The following is an 18,612-nucleotide window of genomic DNA, read 5'->3' as shown; positions in this document are numbered from 1 at the left end:
TATTCCGTATTTACTACTTATTGATGTAATTTTTACTATTCCGTTTTCCTCCACGGCAAAAATTTGTATTCCAGTCGACTAAAAGCGACATCATTTTACGTTCCAGTCGACTGTTTCTAGTGTTAGTACTGCATTTATGTCTTCTTCTAATACAATGCTTTCTCGATTCTAACACGCCATCGAATGTAATGAGCATCTGGTATCGAAAACGCAGCCGCGAAAAATTAATGTTAAAACTAGCGAAATTAAAATCAAGTCAGCAACAAATGCATTTTTGAAAAATGTTTTATTGTCATATTCTCATTTTCGGATATATTCATTTATTACTCCATTATCAGATATAGATAATTTCCAGATTAACACAAAAATAACTCTCCCTTTAAACTTAGCTCTATAAAAGTCCGTATGCTGGATACGGTTCAGTGGCTTGCTGATTATTATAATCCAAACAGAATCATCTGAAAAGTAAAAAAAAAAATTATGCCAAGTAACATTTTATGGCAATTTAAACGAATTCCATGCAATTTTATCTTTATAAGCATAAAATTAAGCCGTAAAACTGAATTATCTCTATGGGAAACCCCCTTGAACTTTGACCTATCGACCTGGAATATGGCGAGTATCTCACTGATAACGAGAAAGGTTTAAGTTTAAGATTTGAGCCTTCTAGACCCAGTAGTTTTTCTCTACGTACGAATGCAGTGCCGAATGAAGAAAAAGAACAAAAACAAGGAGAAAATACAGTTTTTTGGCGATTTTTGCACTCTTCAATTGCTTATATTTCAGCGACCGCATTGCAGAAACTCTTGAAATTTTGCACGCTACCTACGAAAACAATGTTCTTTCGAACGAGGTATTCGAAATTACTTCAGATTTTTGGGGGGCGGAGCCAAATCGACCTTCGAAAATCGGCAACACTGATTCCTGTATATATAGTTAGTCAGTGACTTTTTTATTTGGCGGGGAGTCATTGCCGTGACTTCTGATACACAAATATATATGTATATATTTGTAGATTTACTTTTTTTTATCAATATATTACAAATATAGTACAGGCATTTAACTCAAATATTAAATTATTAATTGAAATTTCTTCATAATTCAGCTTTTGTGTTTAACTTTAAACTATTTTTGGAAATAAATAGTTTCATAGGAATTGTGAAAGACGACTTTATAAGTCACAACACGCAACGTCACAGAACGAAAGATTAAACAATGGATGTAATTAAGTGAAAATTTTCCTTTATCTTTAAAGCATTCGTTGTTTGCAGTTTTTCCTTCAACGAAGAATAGAATAATTTGTATGTATATAATTTTCTTTAAACGTTAAGTATTCATAAGTTTGGTAAAATCAGACGACAGTTGTTGATATTGCGTCGAATAATTCGAACTTATATTGGTCAGGTAAGATTTAGAATTCGAATATTTGCATATTTACTTAGTGCAATGTATTCAATTTTTAATAATTACAGTATGAAACGTTTTAAACTTATAATAAACCGAGTTTTTAAACAAAGATATTTTAACAAACCGAGATATTTTATATATATTATATATTATTGAATTAAGTTATCTATTATGCAGGAGTGCTTAAAATTTGAATACGAGACTTACAAGTCTGAATCGTTGTTCAAGGGTCGAGAAACAATACATACAGTAGAAAATGTCGAATATCCGAAGAGAATGCCGAGTACCGAAGCAAGGAAAAGTGGGTGGGATGTGGCCTACACGGCCTTCCGGTTCGGGAGTAACGTGCCATTAACAATCAAACGACCTGAATACAAAAGCTTACAGACACCTAATTACTACTAAACATATTTTAAATGCATAATTAGCATTAAATACATTCCATCAATTATATATAGTAAAAGAATGAGGGTATATATTTTTAGAATGTAGAATGTTTATGTTGCTGATAAGGAATAATAGTCTCAAATACGTTTTCAGTGATTTTTTTAAAAATTATTTCTTGAAGGAGATTTAAAAGTTTATTGTTATTATTAAATCTGGAGACGATATTTTCCTGTTTCGAAGATTGTTGATTTTCAATGTTGTTTTCATCTAATATGTTTATTAATTGTAGGGATCACAATTAATAGTTACATCATATAGAGTGGTCGACGAAACTTTAAAGACAAGCAAATATTCCACCTAAATAATTAATTTAATGAAAGTTATTGGTTCAATCATGTTTATATGCTTTAAAAACATAAATTACGCCTAATAGGTTTATACAATGATGAAAGTATAGTGTTGGAATAGTTCTTCCATAAAGTAGAAAACCAAGTAATTTATGTTGACAAAAGTTTAAATACAACTGAAAAAATAACTGCAATTAATAGATTAAAATTTTGTGAACCCTCCACTTTTTTGAGTAACCTCAAAACTGCAGTCTGGCATACTTATTATAAAAGTTTCGAGTATGGAAGTTAGTATAGCGTGCCATGCTTTCTCCACTGCAATTTAACGTCTTTTACTGAACTGTATTGTTTGCCATCATCGTATACAGTTCTTAAGAGCACACCCCAGATATTCTCAATTGGGTTTAGATCTGGTGATTGAGGTGGACGATCCAACAGTTAGACTTATTTTTGCTGAAGCCGATATTTTGTGGTGTAAAATGAATGAATCGACAAGTGCATTGTCTTGCATAAAATAAATTTTCTGCCTGCTAATTTTCGTATATTTAGAAGTAAAGTAATTTTAATTAGCTTCTGATACTTTTCGAATCCATTCGTCCATTTATGAATTCAATAGGTGACTTTCCCTTGCAAGAAATGGCACCCACACTATAATGGAACCACCACCCAACTATCTTCGAGATAAAATCCTCTCTTCCTTGCGCAAATAATGAAAATAATAGTTCAGACCATCTGGACTATCCAAATTAAACTTTTTCATCTAAAAATATAGGCTATTGTCATTCTATATTCTAGGACATGTGATTTCACGCAAAAGTCAATTTTGCAGTTTTATGTTTTTTAGTTAAGGAAGGTTTTCTTCTCGATTCCTTTCTTTTAATTCGTTCTGATGATTTTATCACTCTTTGAACAGTACAGCGATGAACTTTTAACTCTAATTGATTCACAATTTTTGATGCTGATATCACACTGTTGCTTGCAACCCTCAAAATTTGTCTCTTATCTCTTGCATTAAACTTAGAGGGTCTTCCATCATTGTTTTTCGAGTTGTATTTATCACCTTTTTTAAATATAGTTGTATACAACAGTGACAAAAGTTGACAAAAGTTTAAATACAACTGATAAAAAGTAACTGTAATAACTCCTTCCTATTTGGGTAGCTAAATCATTATAGTTTTGTAACTGTAGCCATAAAATATCAATTTGGACTTGTTCTTTCTCTGCCAGTTTTATACCTTTTCACATGTTTAACAGATGATTTTTTTGTACACAAATATATACAATCTCTTTATACATGTACTGTATACGTCCTTAATTATTTACATTTATATGAAAATTTGCAGTTATTTTTTCAGTTGTGTCTAAACTTTTGTCAACATAAATTAACTGGTTTTCTACTTTTTTGAAGAACTATTTCAACACTATATTTTCATTATTGTATAAACCTATTAATTTACGTTTTTAAAGCATATAAACGTGATTAAACCAATAATTTTCATTAAATTAATTATTTAGATGGAATTTTCGCTTGTCTTTAAAGTTTTGTCCACCACTATACAGGGTGGGCCAGCGAAAACGAAACGGCAGAGTGTTCGTGTTCGTCCAAGCAAAGCGCTCGGACAGGTCGATCTTTTGCTCGAGGGGACATCTTTTGCAATAAAGTTTTTGCGATTCTGAATACAAAAGACAACAAAAAATTTTAAAAACTCATTTATTTTGTATTAACTAAACAAACATTTATTTCGAAAAAAATGTTTGTTTAGTTAATATTCAGAATCGCAAAAACTTTATTGCAAAAGATGTCCCCTCGAGCAAAAGATCGACCTGTCCGAGCGCTTTGCTTGGACGAACACGAACACTCTGCCGTTTCGTTTTCGCTGGCCCACCCTGTATATATAATAATTCTTGGGAACTGAAACATTAAAACGTTATCTTACCATTCACGGCAAGTCAAACGTTGTTCTACAGCAAAAGAAAATGCATCACGCTATCTCTATAGATTGATTTGCTTTCAATAACTTCTCAGGGTGTATTTTTTGTCGTGGAAGTTTCTTATGAGAGAGTTGAGGCTACAATTGTAATCAATTACGATCTGAACAGGACACAGCCTATTCGCTTGTCTGTTTAATGAAAGTCCTTCATGCAAGACCGTGCGCACGGAGTAAAAACACTTCCAAGTTGGAAAGAATTTAAAAATTAAATAAGAAGAATAATAGAAAAAGGAAATATAACCTATAGTTATTTTCTATCTTTTCACTTCTTTTCTTCTTTAGTTTGACCCTTTTGAGCCCAAGGAGTAGTAGAGAATGTCTGAAAAAATTCTACGTACCACTAAGTTATGCAAGCTTAATTTTTTTAAACCTATGTGGGTATTACCAACATTTGGGACATACTTCCCATTTATAACACAATAAATATAAAAGCATGTTTTGAATACATAAGGAAGCATAATTAAATCGGAAATAAACTATTAAATGCGAATCATCATTGGACAAAGTTTTAATTTAAGTCTGCCTGTGGACCACAGGTTGAGTGACTCTGGTCTAGTGTACTGTGTTACTCTACATAAATTAATAAACTACGTTATGGAAAAATGTGATTTTTTTAACCTCATCCTTTCAAAATTCCTGCGCAGAGACCTGTTTACGAACATTTGAATTTAAAATGATATATATTTTAAAAAATAAATAAATCATATCTCTAATTTATGCGTATAGACAGAACAGTTTTCATTAAAGAGTTTGAAAAATTTTAATTTATTCTAATTAACTTTTTTATAGAGGAATTGTGCAGCATTGTCCGAAATATCTCGTTTGCAAATAAATATATTTTTTATAGAATACATCTTCGGTACTGTCTAAAAAACCATTTAGAAATAGTAAAACTTAGGTTAAAAGTTACATGTAAAATAGCAATAAGTAACGAAGTTAATATAATTTATGAATATATTATTAAAATTTTAACAATTTCTCTGTTGATAAAAAACCTCTGTATCAAATTGTTATTGTATTTTTTTAAATCTAAAAATTTATTTTTTAAATCTCAAATGAATAAAAATTTTCTGCATTGTATTACGTAGATAGGAAAGACGTCTTATCATGCAATTATGTTATTATTTTCAAAGATAAAATATAATTTTCCTTTGACCATTCGTATCCGATTAACGAAGGTCAAAAATTATTATTGTTCTTGAAAATAAATTTTCGTTTTAATACGAATGTTAACAGTAGAATTGTATAATTTCACTTCCTTCATAGTTAATATAAACTTATTCGTTGCATTACTGCTTAGAAATATATCCTTTAAAGACCTTACTATAAGTGTTTATAATTAAGGTAATTGGAATTTGTAATGCTTGATATTACGCTAAAATTATGGATTTATTAGTGAATAAGCAGTATTTTAAAGTGCTTTAATGGTATTTAGAGAAATTAGAAAGTATTATTCGGATCTACCGAAAAAAGATAATTTTTTTCATTAGAAAATAGTATTATATATATATTATAATGAAAGGGGAGGAAGACCAAGACTACTCAGAGGTATCGCCTGGGATGAAAATGGTGAATAAGAGGGGGAGTGGATAAGGTGGGGTGAAAGTGTGACAGGAAAGATGGTGAAGATGGGAGAGACCGTCAGCGCGAGCATCACAGTAGTTTAAATAAAATAATACATGTACAGGTTACAGAAAGAGAGAGTGTGCAAATAGTTATGACGCATTACATATGTACGAAAAACTTTGTGGTTACAGAACAGTTACAAATACAAGAGTTGAATGTGATAAATAGTTAGAAAAAGGTGCTTGGGAGTGGGGGTACATAGACAATGGGGTGGAACTACAGATAGCGCGCTACATTACCCAGCAGAGTGCATAGTTTCCGTAAGGTGATATTACTGGCTATCCAGTTCCAAGGAACTGCGTCGATTACAATATAACGTTGAATCGCGGCAGTAATATAGAGCCGGACATTAAACAGGTAGTGTACCGCGAAGGTATCGTTCGTTTTACCTTTACAAAAGGTGATTGCCTTGACACAATTAGATTACAATAAAGGAGCGGGGTTACCGAGTACAAACACTTAGAAAATAGTAGAAAACTTCTCGATGTTCGATTCGCTTTTAGGTTTTAGATTCTGATAACGGAGTAGGGCTATATATTACAATCTATTACTGTGCGTACATACTGTAATACAATACAGTGGCGCTATCTAGATGTATTAAACTTGACCTTATGACCTTAAAGTAATGTTTTATATTTTAATTAATTAATTATACTAGTTTATTGACACAAAGATTCAGGAAAGTAAGTAGAGAAATAACCGTATTCGAAAACATCGAAGATCAGACAGAAAATATTGCAATCTTCAAATTCTCCACACCACTCTTGCCTATAACAGGGTACCTTTCCATTTGACTAATTAGATTTGAATAATTTTCATATTCGAATAGGGTATAGTGTATTACGAACAAGTAAAAAATATGTAATTATGTGTTTTCTAGATTCGATCGTAGATTAGTTGGCCGTCAAATTGATATTAATTTGACAATCAAAATAAGAAATACACATGATAATTTATATAAATATATCGATTAAGTACAATAAGTAATATTTATCTTACGTTTGCAGGAAGAAATATGAGAAAAGGTTATGTATCATACATATCATCCTTTATCTTCTATCGAATTGGCTGTCATATTGGAAGGCATCCTCAATGGTACATCGCATCCTTTACCCTATTGACAGGAATTCTAGCAACTGGAATGTTAAACTTAACTGTAGTGGAAAATATGGAGTATCTGCTCACTCCAATTAATGCAAGATCTCTTGTGGAAAGAAACTCTATCGAAACTCAGTTTCCACAGAAGTTATCAAATTACTATTTTTCTAGAATGCTGAAAATTCGTGGGGTTAACTTTGTTTTGATTCTACCAAAAGATAACAAATCGATGATGGACGAAACTGTTATCGATGATGTTCTAAGACTTGATGAAATTATCCAAGATATCAGCATTTTCTGGAACAGCTCTTTCATTCGTTACAAACATTTGTGTGCTAAGATGATAAATAATAGATGCTACGAAAATTCTGCAGTTACTTTAAAAGAAAAAATTGAAAAAATGAAAAAAGGAGAATATCTTGTCAAGTATGTTGTGAAAATTTAAATTATTTCCATTCTTTTAAATTCAATAATTTTATACTAAAATAGTTTATATTGCCGTGTGTAATTCCCTAAAAATTCATTGTAACATTGTAAATAATGATTATTTGCCTTTTAGTTTAAATTGTTTAACTTATTATATTTGTTAATATTTCAAATATAAATTATATTAATTATTATTATTTAGTCTAAGCAATATTTATTAACTAAAATCTTTTAGAGCATTATGAAAAGTTCTTAACAACATTACAATTGATAGAATGAATGGCTTTTCTAAAACGTTATAATCAATAACATCACTCAGAATATTAGCTTTTTTTATTCTTTACGTTTTGTGACCACTAGAGGACTTTTCCATGCTTGTCTTTGTTCGGCCTGGCTCATAACGTTAGTGGTCCGGAATTATTTAATGTTTATATAGGCGTATGTTAAAGTGTGTATAGGGATTATAATTTTTATTCATTATATATATGAATCCAGTATATTAAGATGAAGAACGATAAGTTGATATATAACCAGTGGCGAGTTGAGACCGGTTGGCACCTGGTTGTTACAATTTTTGAAATTAAGAGAGCCATTTTATGATGAATGGATAGATGATAAAGGATAAACAATGTTTTACACATTAAAAGTTGCGACTTTTATTTATTTTTTCATTTTGTAAACAATAAAAATACGATCTCTGTTATCTGAATTAGAACTTTACGAAACAACCACACACTTAGTATTTTTATATCTATTCGCCAAACTAAACTTAGGAAAATTTTTCTTAGTCTTCTTTCTTGAATTAAAAAATATTTAAAATAAATCCCTGTGTCAGTTTATTGACTGCTGACTTGGTGTCAATTTATTGGTTCCTGTGTCAGTTATTGGTTGAACTAGATTTATTATATGCATCCACTTGGCCCTATCCACTTCACCGTGGATGGAAAGTGAAAAAAAAAGTTAGTTCGAATAAATGAAAATTTGAAATTCAAAATAAATATAAATCATTTAAGGGATTTTGTAGATAACAATATAGAAAGAAAAATTGCATAATTTCCTAAAACAATCAAAAAAAACAATAGAAAAATAATTAATGTCAAAGTAATTAAGCAATGTAACGCAAAAGCTGAAATCAATTTAATGAATGTAATATGTACAGTACAAATATAAGAACTGTTTAACAAATATCTGAATTTATGACAAACATTTACTAGAAAAAGAATTAAAAGATTGGAACGCTATACCTTTTGTAAAATTGTGGCTAAATACAAATCGTAGATTGGCCACAGACACTAGAATACTCTGTAAATCGGAAAAGACTTTTAATGCGAACCAATTCGGACCATCAAATATACAGTCAAACCTGTTTTTGTGCGGTCTTTTTCTGTGCGATTTTTATTTGTGCGGTATATGAAAATTTCAATCAAATTGCAACATAATTGACTCCTGTAAAATTTTTAAAAACTCTATTGGTTGTTTTCTATGACATCAGCAAGTTTTTTCATTTTTTATTCAGTAAAATTTTTTTCTCATACGTTTATTTCGGTCCCCTCTTATTTTAATAGCATAAAAACCATAAATATTATGTTATATTTGAACAGATGCGGTAAGTTAGCTCCCCTCCAGCTTTAGACTGCAGGTGTAAAATTTCACGCCTTGTTAAATGAAATAACACTTTCTGCAGCTATATTTATCAAATAAAATCATTATTTAACGATTATTTTTAACTTTTTAATGTTAGATTCGTATTTAAGTGGAAATAATTAATTAATATAAAAATTAAAATTCTTAGAGAATTTTTTCCCCATTAGATGTTGCAGAAAAAGGCCCAAGGAGTTAAAAAAGCAATTTCTAGTTATTTCGTACGGTTTCGAGTTATTTTCTACGTGAGACTTTTTTATGCGGTCCCTATTCACCGCATAAAAAAATATTTTTTTAATTGTTGTAGGGTTTGGAATCGCCTAGGGAAGCGATTTCCGCCCTGTTTTATTATAACGAACTTTCATAACGGAAAAAACCGTTAGAAACTTCCGTGGGAAGAACCGTTAAGTTTCAAATCGACGACCGGCGGACGATTGGCCGGCGGGAAGTGACCGATGGCTGCCGTTGTGGGAACATTCGAATTTGATTGGAGAGGGTTCGAACGTTGGACATTATTTAAGGAGTAGTTTCGGCGGGAACAGAGTTCGTATCGGGATCGGCTGAGTTGGTATCGGGAAGATCGGATCGGATCGGATCGGATCAGGATCGTTGTTACCGAAGTTCTAACTGTCTCTCTCGTTGAACGCAACGGAAATCTGGGGAAAGTAAACCCCAGTGTTTTAGTACGAACTTGTTCCTGACTCGGAGGTGCTGTTACTTACAAGTCTGTTTGTGGAGGTCGTAAGGAGTTTCTTTCGACGAACGTGTACGGGAATAGTCGGTAGTCGTTGGATTAGTGTTTGTGCATATTTAATTGTGACTCTAATTTGTATTATTTTGTTCATTTATATTGTAAATATAAACTTTGTGTTTCGTTAAACCGACTGAGTGGTTATTTTGAACATTACTATTGTGTTGCGAAAACTATTTTTTATAGCCACTCGTGAAGTTTCGCGCGATTTTTTTTATGCATTTTCTTTTATGCGGTCTCTATCCCCCGCACAAAAACAGGTTTGACTGTATATGTTATTTTACGAAAAAAATAAGAAAATAAAATAAAACAGATTTTGTCATAAAATGATTTATGTAAATATGTTTATGCATTGAGGAATAGAATTTTTTTTCTTTTGCAAAAATCGCAGGTATATTAATCTATCTTTCTACATATATATTCATCATCCTGAACATTCAAAATAGTTTCAATCAGTGCAACGTAAAATCTCACTCATACTTTACTGCGACAATCTGATGACCACTTTCCTCCACAAAACTTGCAGACAGCACCACTTTCAGTGTAATAATATCATTAAAGTAGTTTTTGAGAATATTTTTACTGCTCTATTCCATCTTCTCACTCATAGATTCTATGGATTCTGATGACATACTAGTTTCTTCTATTTTTTCTTCACTAGTCTGACTTGTTTTTATCCTAAACATAAAAAAGACCTAATTAGTCGAACTCAAAATGATATTCAGAAAGGTGGATAGCCTAGTTTGGAACGCTGGGAGTAAGAAAAAAAAAAGAATATTTTGGAACAACGTGATATCGTCAATAATTGTATGTTAGAAACTGTTAACAAAGCGTATAATTCGTTAATATTATTCTACTACTATGTGTTAGTAATGAAAATAACTCTTACCTGTTTAGAAGTGAAATGAGGACGCCACAAAGTCACGTTTTAACAATTTTGAGGACAGCAAAATTGAAAATCCAGCAACGAGTTGCTAAACTTTTCCGGTAACATTTAAAATTTTGCTGGTGCCATCTGTTACGATATTTTATTTTAAAAACATTTTTTATATTTTTAATTATTATAAAATGGCAAAAGCTTAATTTTGAGGGTAGTGATGGGTTTTATAAAATTTGTAAAGTAAATGCTAATAACGAGTAAAATTGTCATTAAGAACGACCCTGCTACAGATATGACTCTCCACTTTCTCAACCTTTAAACATTAAAATTTAATAGCATCAGTCCCCCTAACTAATACACGAACCTCTCTGTAAAATTTCAGAAATTTTCGACCAGAAGCACAAGAGTTAAGCTTCAAAGAAGGAGAACAAACTCGTGCTCCTCACACAAATTCACTAACATCCATACATAGAGAAAATAACCTCTAATTTTTTTTCAGTTCTCGACGTTTCAACGTCCGCTGAATCCAAAAATGTAAAAATCTTCAGAGCGGGGCATTTTTTAATCTATACTTTCCCTCTGTTAAATATAATTGAAGCCGTCTCCCTTGGCCTATAAAACGAGGGCAAAGGTATCCTGTCTATAGTTTACCTGTTTCAGAAGGACAGAGTATCACTAGAGATGCAATCGAATACCATATGAACAACTAACCGAGTTTGAGATAAGAAGCCAGATGGTCACGTCGCCAAATAGTCCACCACCTAAACCATCCTGGCAACACTGTGAGGAGGTGTGGGACCAGTGGATAAGAGAGAGCTCGGGATACCCTCGACAGATCACTAGTCGAGAGGACCACCTGGTTTTCCGACAAGCACGCACACACGACCATATCGTTGTCTGTCATCTTGACAGTTGATGCCATCATTACAGAACTCTGTGTCTGTCCGAACCATTTCGAGGCGCCTGGGTGAGGATCATTTGGTGTTTCAGCAGCAATTAAGTATGCTGCCATTGACACTACCCACCGTCGCCTCTATTTGGAGTGCTTTCGCTTCCAAGAGGATTGGACCACAACGGAATGGAACCGGGTCGTCTACAGCGACGAATCCAAATTCAGTTTGGGCACTGATGACAGCCGTGTTCGTGTCTGGAGGCCCATGGTAAATGCCTCAGTCCTCCTGACGCTTTGGAGAGGCACACCGCCCCCACATCTGGTGTGATGGTCTGGGGTGCCATCACATACGACAGCCAGTCATCTCAAGTAGTGATCCAAGCGATCACGACAGCCCAGCGGTATGTTAGTGACATCCTCAGCCACATGTGTTGCCTCTCGTAGCAGGGCTCCCAAGAGCCATTTTCCAGGCCACTGCTCGACCACACACAGCAAGTGCGTCACAGAACTGCCTCCGCCACAATGCCACATTTCCTTGGCCTGATTTGTCACCGATCGAATATGTCTAGGATCACCTTGGACGCCAAGTTAGACAGCCGAGGAGTTTGGGCAAACTAGAGAACCACTTGCAGAAACTGTGGACTGTGATGCCGTAGGACACTATGCGGCACCTGTATGCCTCCATGTCCGCCCGCATCACATTGTGTATTCACATAGAGATGCGGTAGTGTATTCACATAGAGTACTAGAACTTCCTTTCATTTATATATTTTCTTGCAACAAATGATCCTTTTGCCTTTATATTGTAATTGTTTACTTATATCAGTTACACACTCACACACTTCATCAGTTACAGTTTCGCTCAATTTATTTTTACTTTCCAAAAAAGAAAATAAAAATGCAATTGGTCATAGACCACTAAAGATTGTTTAATGAAATTACTACTGCGCTAAATTTGCATTTTGAATCGTGATTTAAAAATTAAGCGATAATCGGCAACATTTTGAAAATTTACCATTTTATTGGTAATACAGTAGAGAACCGAAAATCGGAATCAATTGGGGACTGGGGTTCTTCAGATTAGTGATTTGTTCCGATTACCGATTGTGTACGAATAAATATATTAACCTGTCCGATGTTCAAATTTTTCACCGTTGCGTGTCGCTTTGTGTTGAATTTTCGTCGATTTTAAGCCTAACGAAAATTTTTATAATAATAATCGAGGCTATCGTATCGTTAAAAATTATTTCTGCATTTTGTACAAACAAAATAAATATATTGAAGAATATAAAAACATAAAAATTATACTTTAGAAGTAAATTTAGTATCAAAAACGTTCGATTCAGCCGACACAGTCTGACTGAAAATCGTTCCGATTACCGGGGTTCCGATTAACGAGTCTCTACTGTATTAGTCTGTAAATTAGTAACTCGTGATATTTACGACTGAATTGAGATTAACGTAAAGTTAAAAAAGAAACTTGATAAACAAGAGAAGAATGCCCATAAGAAATATATTTTAATAACAAGTTAAAACTAAACTAAAATATTTAACATATAATGTTTTGTAGGAATACTTTAATGCTAATATAGGTATACCTCATCTTACGTCGGTAATTGGTTCCAGGAGAGGCGACGTAAGTCGAATTTATTTGTGTAGTTACGACGTAAGTCGTAGTTTCGACTTACGTCGTAACTAAACGCCAATAAGGAGCACTTAAAGACCGCTAAATAAGACGACAACACAGAAACACAGATGTTTTCATGTTTCGTTCTCTAGGATTTATGATGATTATATTAACATTTACTGTAAATATACATATTTTAATATGATTTTATGTGCTTTTAACGCTTTTCTAGTCATATTACGACTTCAATATTTGTGGCGGACGGATGTAAAGTCGAATAAAATAACTTAAACTTGATTTTTATTTTTCCATATACTTTTTTGACAAACGACGTATAATCGGGAACGACGTAACTCGAGGTATGCCTGTATTTTAATTTTATAAAATCATATTCAAATAATGACATTTTTTGCACAATAGATACCCTATTGATTATAAAAGAATGAAAGTGACGGGAAAAGAGTTTGGAGATGTCAAAGTTAATAAAGATAATTACATCGAAGAGTTTTCGGCACTTTCTTTACACTACATGCTGGATTGCAGAAGTGAAAAAAATAATAAATTATGTACAACTTGGGGAGAAAAGTTTATATCTACATTATTGAAAACCAGTTTAGAACATATAAAAATTTATATTTTTTCTGACGAAGGAATCGCGGACGAAATGAATAAACAAACTAAAACAGTGACTATGCTTTGCATTAAAGCAGCTATTCCTGCTTTATTAATGTTTATATTGGTATCGAATTTATCTTCAAATATGGTGACCAGCAAGCCATGGCTGGGTATAGCTGGTATTATTTCAGTTGTAATGTCTGTGATATCTGCTTTTGGATTATTACGACATTTTGGAATCGAATTCATAAATTTAAATATGTCAGCTGTACTGTTATTGCTTGGTAAGTAATCCTTTATTATCTTATATTTTCACAAGTAACATGTATAGTATATATATATTTTTTTTAATTTCATAATTTATAATGCTTACATTTATTTATTTGATTAGGCTATATAATTTATGTATGTTTTCAAAGTCGTCTTTTATTCAATTATTTATTCGATTTCCTCGAAGTATTCTTTGAAAACTTAACAATTTGTCACATTTGCTCATTCCCTTTCACGATTCTCTGTTGGTTTTAAAACGTATTCAATGAAACTTTCAGCTGAAACATAAAAGAAGACATGATATATTTATCAATGTTTGGAAATTCATTAAATAGTAAATAATTTGCAGCTAAGCAGTAGATATCTTATTCATTCCGTTGGGTATTTCTATTATGGACATCGAAAATTTTTCTAGTCCTAATCATAGTAGAACTGACACCCGGATGATAGAGCAGTTGTATTGTCTTCCTACCAGAACCCGAAATTAATCCTGACGTATTGAAAAAGTCCAAAAATTTTCTGGGGTTAGTCAATCCTGAATATACAGTATCTGCTCTCGTCGTCTCTCGCAACTCGATTGCTCCGTTCGGGTCTTGGTACTATCGGCTTGATAGAAAGGCCTTCTCACTGCGAATGGGGCTGAGAGTCAAAAACCATAGTAGACTAATAATTATTGTTACGAAAATAAGAATTAGGAAAATGATAGTTTATGAAAGTAACTCTAGAAAATTAGTTCTGATTTCAAAAGATTATAGAAACAATAAAATAATTTAATTATCAAAATTTAACAAGAGTTAATTTAGGCTGTTGCATTGAACCGTATTCCTCTATTTGAAAAGATTTACATAAACTCGAAATTGTATTGAGGCTTTGTTGCAATTTCCAAAAATAATACGAAACTATTCACAAATAAAAGAATACATAAATTAATACACTATCCTTAAAATCAAAAGATTTTATAATGAAACATGCTGATAAAATTCATTTGTATAAAATAAATAACATATTTTTGGTTTATCATCAATAATTATAAAAACATCCAGCAACGAGTTGCGTAACTTTCCTAGCTGTTATGAGATTTTATTTTAAAAATAACTTTTATATTATTAATCATAATATAAAATTCTGTGTGGCACAATCTGTTATGTGATTTTGTTATAAACATTTTGTTTTAAATGATTTTAGAATGACGAAACGCTTAATATTGAGGGTAGAGATGAGTTTTATAAAAAAAAAAAAAAAAAAAAAAAAAAAATCTATAAATGCTAACGAATAAAATCTTCGTTTAGTCCGACCCTACTTGAGATATAACACGTGACCACCGTCTATCTCCACCTTTAACCAACAAAATTTAATATCATCAATGACCTTATACACAAGCTACCGTGCCAAATTTTGTTTTTTAATCTTTCTCCATCCTAGATATTAAACAAAATAGACGCCAAGAAACGCACACACACACGTACAGTACTTACATGCATATCCACGGAATTCTTCTGTCGTTTCTCGACGTTTCGGATTCAGAAGGTCTCAAAATGTGGAGATTTGGACATATTCGGAGGGTCAAATTAACACTATTTTCTTGTTATGTATACACAACAGCCGGGAAAGTAATAATGTTTTTAGAATTGTTCGTTTCTTGAAATTTCATAAATTTAGAAAATAAACAATTGTAGAAATAAGATATTTTTATTCAAAATAATCTTTTAAAGACTTTAATTTATTTTTCTACGGTTACTTTTCGATTTAATGAGGATTTTTTGTAGTTGTGTATTGTGTGACTTCACGTGTCTGACACACTCCTAAATTCCGTTATTTTATCAGAAAAGAACATTATTAAATAACTAAAAGTAATTTCTTTCTGTGGCGGGTTATCTTATGAGCATAAAGGGGCAATTGCCTGGTGCCCCCATCAATAAGGGGCTCCAAACCAATCTTTAATATGAAAATATTTCCCCCAAAAATTTCTCGAAGAATTGTATTTAATGTCAATACTGTATATGTGGCTCCCTAATTTAAATTTTCCTGGTCTCTTGAAACTATAACTAGACACTGTGTTCCTTTCAGAGAAAATTTAGTATTTATTGTTATAAAAAAAAAAACAGATGTTTGCATTTCATGCAGCACAAGAACCCGAATTTATATACTGCACAAAGTATAGGTATTTGTATTAAAATAATTTTAGTTAATACTAATGATTGCTTTTTGTTATGTATGCTATTTATTATTTAATGTTTTTATTTTTTGACATACAAAGTAGAGTATGTTTATAAAAAATGCATATTGCTAATTACATACTAATGTAAATTATTTATTTTTTCAAGGTGTTGGAGTCGATGATTCTTTCATATTAATTAATTCCTGGAGGAGAACAAATCGTGACGAACCTGTCGAGAAAAGAATGGGCGAAGCATTTGAAGATGCATCTGTTGCCATCACAATCAGCTCTTTAACCAATTTTCTATCGTTTTGCATCGGTCTCACTGTGCCTTATCGAGCTATCTACATTTTCAGTCTTTACAGCGCGATATCAATTTTATTCGATTATTTCTACCAGATATTCTTTTTTGGAAGTCTCATGGCTCTAGATGGATACAGAGAGAAAGTTGGTCTCAGTGCTATTTTCTGTTCTCCTACAAAGCCTTCTCCGTTATGTATGTAAGACTAATAATTAAGAATATTGAATTAATTATATATGCATTTAATATCGAGTTTTGTTTACGTTTTTCCTAGGTGTCCAAGACGTTGAAAACGCAACTAACATAAAATATGAAAATATGATGATCAAGTTTTTTCCAGAGACGTTGGCACCATTCTTGCATAAACGAATAACAAAAATATCCGTATTGTTTGTTTTTCTTATGTACTTAGCTGGTGCTATTTACGGAATGAAATTTATTACGAAAGGATTCGATTTTAATTTGATATATTCGTATGATTCTTTTATGATAAATACTATTTCAGTTTACAAGAAGTACTTTAATAAATATCGAAATACAGTTCAAGTTATTGTTAATACAACTCTGGATTATTCAGATCTCGAAGTGCAAAATGACATCGAAAATATTTTGATACGTTTCGAATCATGTCCATTCATGTCCAATTTTTCAACTACACAAAGTTGGCTGCGAGAATATCTGTCATTTAGCAAAAATCCTGTATTCAGTTATCTTCTAGAAGATTATAATTTAAACAATTCTTCGCAATTTCTTGAAGGATTGAAAAACGTGTTTTTGAAAATAAAACCGGCGAATATATTTGAAAATGACATTATTTTTAATAAGCGAGGCGACAAGATTACTGCCTCTCGCTTCCTTCTCATGTCCTACGATGTTCCCGATTACATCTCAGAATCAACGTTAATGCGTAATTTACGGGATATCGCAGACAGTAGCAAATATCCAATATATGTTTATGGAACGGAGTTTCCTTTCTTAGATATTGAAATAAATATAACTGAAAACATGTTTAAAAATGTTGGATTGACATTAGTAGTAGTATCTCTGGTTATCTTTTTGTTTGTACCTAATATACTTTTTGTTGTCTGTATCGTCTCTACTATCGTTTCAGTAGTAATAGGTGTTGTTGGTTATATGTCATTGTGGAATGTAAGCATTAGTTGCTTAAGTATGATATTAATAATAGTAGTCGTTGGGCTTTCTGTTGATAGTGTGGCTCATATAGCATACGCATTTTTAGCTCCTAATGAAAGTAATTCTCTCGATCGCCTGAAAACTGCATTTCATATAGCTGGATATCCAATTTTACAAGGACTTCTATCCACATTTCTTTGTATTACGCATTTTTATTTCGGTCCATCTAAAATGTTTTTTATAATGTTTAAAGTTCTGTTGATAACAACGATAATTATTTTGATTCATAGTTTGATATTTTTGCCTTCTGCGCTGAACTTTTTAGATTTAATACGTATTCCATGGACATTCTCTCTGAATTTGTAATTTGTGTAGCTTAGACACAGTTATATTATATATTTCAGATATTTACATATTCTATTTACAGGAATCTTGGATTTTACGTGCAACGAGTTAGAAAATACGAAAAGCTTTATAATTTATCAAAAGTATATACCCATAATAACATTGTTAAAATTAGAAAAAATGTAAACATATTACATTGGTTGTTTTTATTGAATAATTAACTAGAATCAAAAATAATAAAATTTAAGTTTTGAATTATTTTAATCAAATATCATTCTTAAATAATCTTTTATTAATTAAAAGCAATTAGAATATCTGTGTAACTTTTGTAATGTAATGATGGTGCAATGATAAGCACGAACTGTTATCGTTATTTCCACAACATAAATGTTCGTTAGATATTTCTGTAAATCTTATACTCGTTCACAATAACTCTGTATTTATGATATGTGAAATAGTCCTGAACGTAACAGATATTATGCAACCGTACCACATTAAACTGAAGCTGTCGAATAAGATGTAGTTAGAAGAATCTTTTACAGTATATGCAAATACGAAACTTCGGTTTAGCGGACTTTTGTAATTAGACGGTAAAACGCTGGGCTTAGTAATAGAACTATTAATGTATTGTTAACATTGATAATTCTTTACTTTACAACTGGGTGCATAGGTAAACACTTAGCATCTTTAACATCATTCTTTATTTAGGAATATCT

General features: G+C 31.9%; 1 protein-coding gene across 1 annotated transcript; it reads left to right on the top strand.

Moving 5' to 3' along the window:
- The first annotated feature begins 6,771 nt into the window (after nt 1–6,771).
- LOC136971751 (patched domain-containing protein 3-like) lies at nt 6,772–18,073 on the top strand. Its single transcript, XM_067266249.1, has 4 exons — nt 6,772–7,282; nt 13,494–13,972; nt 16,283–16,612; nt 16,692–18,073. The coding sequence occupies exons 1-4, from the start codon at nt 6,774–6,776 to the stop codon at nt 17,915–17,917; spliced, it is 2,544 nt and encodes an 847-aa protein (XP_067122350.1). The 5' UTR covers nt 6,772–6,773; the 3' UTR covers nt 17,918–18,073.
- Nucleotides 18,074–18,612: the final 539 nt, after the last annotated feature.

This window comes from Centruroides vittatus, unplaced genomic scaffold (genome assembly GCF_030686945.1).
Source record: "Centruroides vittatus isolate TY-2023 unplaced genomic scaffold, ASM3068694v2 contig_2696, whole genome shotgun sequence".
Lineage (NCBI taxonomy): Eukaryota > Metazoa > Arthropoda > Arachnida > Scorpiones > Buthidae > Centruroides > Centruroides vittatus.
The sequence above is the reverse complement of the archived record's forward strand: the minus strand, read 5'-3'. Positions and strand labels throughout refer to the sequence as shown.